This window comes from Micropterus dolomieu, linkage group LG04, assembly GCF_021292245.1.
Source record: "Micropterus dolomieu isolate WLL.071019.BEF.003 ecotype Adirondacks linkage group LG04, ASM2129224v1, whole genome shotgun sequence".
Lineage (NCBI taxonomy): Eukaryota > Metazoa > Chordata > Actinopteri > Centrarchiformes > Centrarchidae > Micropterus > Micropterus dolomieu.
This window is the reverse complement of record NC_060153.1, coordinates 13,501,984-13,509,563: the sequence shown is the minus strand read 5'-3', so window position 1 is coordinate 13,509,563 and position 7,580 is coordinate 13,501,984. Positions and strand designations below refer to the sequence as shown.

At 45.3% G+C, this 7,580-nt stretch overlaps 1 protein-coding gene and 1 long non-coding RNA gene across 2 annotated transcripts in view; one reads left to right on the top strand and one right to left on the bottom strand.

Annotated features, from left to right (window-relative positions):
- Positions 1-341: 341 nt before the first annotated feature.
- On the bottom strand, positions 342-4,811 carry LOC123969777. Its single transcript, XR_006824786.1, has 3 exons — positions 4,131-4,811; positions 2,456-2,700; positions 342-1,748 (listed from the first exon to the last, which is right to left on the bottom strand). It is a non-coding gene; the product is annotated as an uncharacterized LOC123969777 (long non-coding RNA).
- klhl5 (kelch-like family member 5) overlaps positions 4,131-7,580 on the top strand; it is a 33,493-nt gene continuing 30,043 nt past the window's right edge. Inside the window, exon 1 of the mRNA XM_046047439.1 lies at positions 4,131-4,883. Within this exon, the coding sequence (XP_045903395.1) occupies positions 4,255-4,883 (629 nt within the window). The 5' untranslated portion in view covers positions 4,131-4,254. The remainder of the gene's footprint in view (positions 4,884-7,580) is intronic.

Below are 7,580 nucleotides of genomic sequence, written 5' to 3'. Positions count from 1 at the left end.
TAACTATCTACCGTGAGTCCAACAGTGTTTTACAATGCTAAATGAGAGGAGCGGTTTTTTAAACATCACACCTAAGTGCCTTATTTTAACCCTTATCTTAAACTGAACTTAAACCTAATTCTTACCTTAAACTCTTACCATTAAATCCAGATCTTAACCAAATGGCCCTTTGAAGGTCCAGCCTAAAGTGACGAAGTGCCAAAACGTCCTCACTCTCTGGGTCTACAACTCACATTGATCCTCACAAAGATAGATAGATACAAGTAAACACACTCTTAAACCCACATAGGTCTCCTTCCACCCCGCAAGCCTTCTTGCCTTGGTGTAAAATTTATTTTCCGTTCAATAACATTGAATATTGTGCTTCCAGATCACTTTAATTGCAAACCACAAACTCACACACGCTCCCTCCTTCTCCTTCATATGTTGGGAGGAGCCAGCATGTCAATGTGGAGAGGTAATTATTTGCTTGGCTAGTCTGAGCCTGCTCTGAGTCTCAAGGACAGACTTGCCTGCAGCTACAGTACCAAGCAACACAACGGAAGCAGGCAGTGAATGTGTGTGTGTGTGTGTGTGTGTGTGTGTGTGTGTGTGTGTGTGTGTGATGCATGGGCCGTGACTTGAATGAAAGTGTTTCCTTGTGTTTTTATGTGTATGCATGCAGAATGTATATCGGGTATGTGGTTCATATTTGTCAGAGCTGTGTGTGTGTGTAGGTGTATGCGTGTGGGCATATGCAGGAAAGTCATGATGTATGTATGTCCGTGATGCTATATAGAACAAAGCCTCTCGCAGCGTCGTCCCTGCAGGTCTCCACCTCAGGGAATCACAGACCCCCCCCCACACACACACACACACACACACACACGTGCCCTTGTGTGTCACAGTACACAGTAACAGTAATAGCAGGGATGGAGAGCAGGAAATTGAGATTAGGAAGGAGATTGGGGAGAATACATAGCAAAGGCTTCAACACAGACTAGGGAGAAAAGGGAGACAGAAAGGAAGGAAGAGGAGGAAGAAAGAAAGAGGGAGAGAGAAAGACATTGGAAGAAGGCCACTGCAGGATGAACATCAGTCATGAGAGATGAGCTGATCATCACAGACAGGTCAGGCAGATAATGTTTCACTTTCTGGCCCCATAAAATCTTTTTACAACAGCACTCCCCAGATGACTGCTACTTGTTTTTATTTGGGGTGTGTGTGTGTGTGTGTGTGCGTGTGTGTGTGCGTGTGTGTGTAGTCAGATGCTTATAGAGTACATAGTGTGCGAATATGCAATTGCATGCTGCCATTTGCACATGTGTATGCGTGGTGCCGTGCATGCATGTTTGCATGTGTGAGTGCACATAAACAGGATGTTTATTGACTATGAAGGGTGTGTGAATGGTATTTCATGGTGTCATTTTCTTGCGTTTGTGTCTGTGTTTATGTGTGTGTGCTTGTATGTGTGTCCAGAGTGTTGTATAGCCGTAAAGCTGTGCCAGAGAGTTTTGAGTGATTGGCTTGGACTGCCTCAGCCAGGAGACCAATAACAGTAGGCGGCTCAAGAAGGCTCCTGCCAAGTGACCAATGATTAGATCCAACTGAAGGAGACCAGAGCTGAATGGCCCCTCCGAGCCTCATTCCCAGCCTCCCCCAGTAACAGGACGGCATTTCCATTGTGAGTGTTGCAGAAATGCATTGGTTTACTCTCTGGTTCCTTGAGTGCAGGGCTCTGAGAACATTTGACTCTCCCGGTACATGCTCTGGTAGGAAATGAAAAAGGCAGAATTATGAGGTATTTCAGATAACCCTTAAATGCTGGGGCTCTTAAACTCAAACAGCACGTGAAATCCATTGTCTATCTCCAAATCAAAGGCCGATGTAACCATATTACTACTCCTGTTAGGTTAAGCAACAGGGACTGTGGCCAATGCTTTCCCTGATACAGAGTTTATGAGAGAAGAATTAAGACTCAATCAAAGAGTCAATCAATATACAAGTACAAAATGAATATTTTGAGTATATTTAGAGTGTATACAGTCTAAATATCCAAATCACCCCAAACAGCTAGATGTGTCTAATCTGGTTCCCCATGAAACGTTCTTCCTTCTGCTATGACCCATTGCTGTTTCTTTGCCTTAATGATACTGCTGCTTGTTTTCACACCTCCCTGCAGGCTTGTGTGTGTGTGTGTGTGTGTGTGTGTGTGTGTATGTATGTGTATATATTGATCAGATAGTACAGCGTGGTGGCCCTGCACTGTGTTGTCAGTATATGTTGAAACTGAAAAAAATCCATGTTTCTCATAATCTGGCAAACAAAAGCAGGCAAAAAGTTCAAACAGCCTTGTTCGTCTGCCCCTTTTAGTCATTTAGTTGTGGTGGGAAAAATGAGCCTCGGGCCTTGCTGTTAGTCTGCGGGGCCAATTTATGAGTAACACATCTCCCGCCTGTGTAATTCACAAACTGACCTCGGCTGTTTGACTCATTGATTTTTGCTAGAGTGGGGCTCCTAAAGTATCCCTCCCCTCCTGTTAGTAGGACTCCATCCAGAACACACTGTGTTCCAGCTCTGTGGCTCCGGTACATCCTGTCATCGTCCTGGGGTTACTGCAGAAGGTGAGAAAGGTCCTGACTGGCTGATCTGCTGCTGTTCTGGGTGGTATGGCTCCCACAGGACCAGATCCCACTGATCATCACTGCCTATGAATAGCTGCTGCATTGCAGATGGAGGGAAGAAAGGGAGAAGGAAGAGTTGTAATGGGTGGAGAACAGCAAGAGTGAAGAGTGAATTTTCTTTGTCGAGGACACTCAGGTCCCCCCTCTGTGGTGAATTGAAGTAATACTGACTGTTTTCATTATCTGCCATAGGTATCTGCTCAAACAATGAATCTGCACATCGGCTTTATTGCAGCCAGGTTTCTAAACAAAGTGTGATTGTTAGAAGGCAATAAGACAGAGATGGAGACTCGCCAAGAGACAGGTGCTGAGAGGAGTGAGTGTAGACAGCTAGACGGTGTAGAAATGAGGATGACAAAGAGGATGTGTCCACCGCTTCATTACATTTCAGAGTCTTTGATTAACAGGTAATGATTGCTGTAGCCTCACAAACCTCCAGGTTCATTCACTCACTCTGGCACATATGCTTGCACACAGAGACATTTATATAGGAAGATGTTGCATTTAGAGATAGCAAAAAAAATGTACCTTAACCAAAACTGCTATATGCCTAATCCCAATCTTGACATTAACTTTAACCAATTCCTATATATCCCTACGACGTGAGTAATAGGTTACAACTGGTGATTACTTTCATTGTTGATTAATCTGATTCTTGATTAATCAATTATATAGTATGGTCTATTAATAGTCACAAAATATGTATTTTACAATTAGCCTATTACAAAGTGACATGCTCAGAATTGCCCCGCCAGCAAACCAAAGCCCCAAGATGCTCAGTTGACAACTGTACGAAACAGAGAAAAGCTTGAAAAATATCAACATAGTGATTGATCAATTCTGATGAATTTGTTGGGAATAAAGCTGAGACATTTAATCAATTTATCGATTAGGCTAGTGAATTGACTTATTATTGACATAAATTTGTTATTATTATAATAATCGATCAAGCAAAAACATGCAAACATTCATTAGTTCCATTCTCAATTATGACAATTTTCTGCTTTTCTTTGTTTTATATGGTAGAAAACTAAACAAAAAAGCAAGCAATTTGAAGACTGACATTTTAAACTATTTTCTGACATAGACTCTGACACACAAAGAGAAAGTTCTTGCCCTATAATACAGCCTACAGTAGCCTACTGTTGCCAAACAGACTGACTGGTTCCATTTACTAAGTATTATTGATTGATTGTCTGGCCTGGTGAATAATGGTGGTGTTGTTGATAATGATAATAACAATATTCTTCTCTGCTGCAAAATGCCTGGCCTGCTATGCATTATTTGGCAGTGTGACATTAATTTGTCCTTGAGTCAAATGTTTGTGGTTTGGTTTGTGCATGAAAAGGCACTGACGTTAAAACTCTGTATGTACACCTCCCTCTCTCTCTCTCTCTCTCTCTCTCTCCCCCTTCTCTCTCTCTCTCTCTCTCTCTCTGTCCATATTCTCCGCTATATTCCGCTCACCACTTCCAGTCGCGGTTAACGGGCGTGCGGTTGCCAGGAGAGGCGCGCGTACATTAAGGTGTGCAGCTTTTAACGGCAGAGCGGCACGGGCTCACCCCGCCATTTCTTCGTGCAGAGCCCTGGAATGTCGAGTAGCGGCTCGGGCTCTTCCTCGCGGAAGGAGTTCGATGTGAAGCAGATTCTCAGGATCCGATGGAGGTGGTTCGGTCACCCCGCGGTCCCTCCGCCTCACTCCCCGCCGCTAGGAGACTACTTCGCCGGGAGGAGAACGGGCGGCAGCTCCGGAGACGGACCTTCAGTCAGCGGCTGTAGCAACTCGAATTCAACCAGCGTGAACCCCAGCGCTGGGAGTCACGGCGGTCTGGTGGCCAGCGGCAGCGCTGGGTCTAACCTGTGTAACGGCAGCAACAGAAAGTTTGCTGATCCTGCGGGGAGTCGCGGCGGTCCGGGGGGAGCGGCAGTTGGAGCAACGGGGAGCTCCTGTCCCCGCTCCTTCAGCCAGCCAGAGTGCAGGAGCTCCGCCGCAGCGCTGTCGTGGGTCTCCCCGCCGCCTCATCGTCGCTCCCGGCCGGTGACGAGCATGGAGCCCCCCGGCGAAGCTCCGGTGCCCCAGCTGGTACCCGAGCCCTCCGCTCATGTCGGGGTTGAGGAGGAAGAGGAAGAGGAGGCGGCGGCGGCGGCGGCGGCGGCACCGGCAGCGTCGGGCAATGAGGAGAACAACAACCACCCGGAAACTGACTCCAGCTCCTGCAGGTAGGAGGGGGCAGGTTTGAGTGGTGAAATTTCTGTTTTGGGATCTTTTCGCCAAAAGTAAACTTTCTAGAGCAGAATGTGAGCCGAATCAAGTCACGTTAAAAGTTAGGGCAAGTGAAGAGCTCCTTCACTGGTTGAGTTGCCCTTTACAGTTACTGAAATTAGTGTTTTATAATTTGATGAATCATTCTGCTATTTTTACATTTAACCACAGTGGGCTTAAGGGACATTTCGTTTTGTCATTTTCCAATACTGGTGCACACAGGGCATTTGGAAACTGAGTGTGCACCTACTAAATATTGGCCTAGCTTATAGAAAAAGTAAGTCGGGGATGCACCATGTAAGATGCTGTAAGACAGCATCTGCAGTAGTGGAGGGCCACTCATTACAGATAGAGAGCGAAGATGATGGCTGAGTACCTTTGGGACAGAATCTGGTCCACTGATTTCTCAACCTCCTAATGAGGCCTCGCCAACCAGGCTCTGTTAGAAGTACCAAACACAAATGCACACTCTTGTGAATATGGGATTTTCAGATTCAAATTAACCAGATGACTCCAGGGCCGAGGGTCGGCATGTAGCCACATACTGCACTTGACATTTACATTGTTTTGTTTTCAGCGACCCATTCTCCAGCTTCAACTCACAGTCCCCATGGCTCTGCATGTTTGTGTGCACATGCATGATGTGAATGCTTTGCACTGGTGTGGCCATGCAGCTGTAGTGGTGTGAAAATACATTTAATTAATAGTTGCCATGGAGACAGCAAAACAAAGCAATTAGAGCATCATAACTAATCTTAAGTGCATCTGCATGGACTTCACAGATTTATGTTTTTATTATGATGCAGCAGTAAATGTGATGAAGTAAAGGAAGAGAAACAGTGTGTGTTTTGGTTATGTGTGTGTGTTTACTATACCAGCGTAATGATGCATCTGAAGGCATCCTATCATGCTCTGTGTTCCCAAGACACATATCAGAAAATATTAATGATTCATAGGACACGCACAGACTTTAAAACATCTTTCAGTGGGAGCAAACGCAGATGTATTTTTTAAAATCGATTCATGTCTGATGCTCTATCATTCCACACCCCATTTGTTTTCACCGCAAATGTGTATGTTTGTGTGCGTTGTAAGAGAGAGTGAGAGAGAAATATGGTTTTAAAATATCTATTGTTATGCAAGGCTTTATCTTGGGAGTCTGGCAGCGCTTACACAGAAAATTACTTGTGCTCAATAGTAATGCATGTAGCGACACACACCAGCCTCATTATAGGCAAAGACATACTACATAATGATGTGAACCTGAACAGATTTTTAGAGTGCATGGGTATAGCCGTGTCCATGTACATGTTATGGTTGCCATACCAACACAGACATTAGTTTCTGCAGCATACATGTGCAGCACTGTGCATGTATGTTTTATGATTTTTATGTGTGTGTGTTACTGTCTGTATGCTGTTCATTCCTGTCCCTCTGAGAGCTCCTGTGTACAATATGATACTCCCAAGAACACAAGTGGCAGAATCCCAAATGGATCATGGGAACAGACGAGTACAGAATACCAGAGTGGCTGAAGGCTCGCTTTGACTCAGCTGATCTCCTCTTCTCCCTTTTACTTTCTACCCCCCCCCCCCACCCCCCCTCCGCGCCTAATCCTGGTATGCCTCCCTTACTCTCTCTCCCCCTCTGTCCCGTGTTCCTCCCTGCCCACCCTTGTCCATTCATTTGCCCTCTCTTTTCTTTTTTCCCAGCTAATGTGTTGGAAAACAAAAGCATTTGTATGTGTGTCACGGAGGCTGTAACATGTGGCCAGTCAGGCACCGTGGCTGTATGATCACGTTGTACATCAGCTTACAGAACTAAGTTTCATTTGCATTAGCTGTTAGCCTACAGGCTAATCAGACTAGATAGTTAATCACCGGGGAGTGTGTGTGCAAATGTGCGTGTACGAGAGAGAGAGCGAGGCAGGGAGAGAGACCCTGAATGACAGTTGTGTGAGTGTCCTTGCCTGGTGCAGGGGTTTAAAAAATCTGGCTGCATGGTGTTGATTCGCCCCGGACACACTCTCTGTTTCTCCCCTCTCTCTGTTTCTCTCTCTGTCAATGTTGAGTGCCTGCCAGGCTCAATTAAGGGGACTGGAAGGCAGCATTCCCCCACTTCAAAGCCATCTCCTCTGGCAGTATTTAGCCAAACCATTCGTATGCATACACACTCACACACACATGCATGCACACTCAAAGCTAGCCAAAAGGCCTCCTTGGAGGGGTTAGAGTGGGGAAAACTGAGGCAAAGATGGATGATGGGATGATGGGATGAGGTGGAATGAAGTGAGTGATGGATTAGTTGAAGATATAAAAGTGAGGACGGGAGACGGATGTAGAGGGCAGAGGCAGAGGTAAAATGACCTGCTGTAGCACGTCAGCAGCAGCACACACAAACCCGAATGCGTGCACTGTTGACATCTTACACCAGCGCTGCTTACAACATTTATTAACAGTGCCTAAGATTATTTAAAAATTCAATTCAAGTCAATTTTCTTAAGCTTTAGCTCAAAATCACAAATTTGCCTCGGGTTTAAACCTGCAATAGCTGATATTATTTATTTATTTATTTAGTTTTGCTACTTGGGGGAGGCGGACAAAGGCTGTTCACACTGATATTGTAATACCTTTTCAGTTGATCTGGCGAATTTG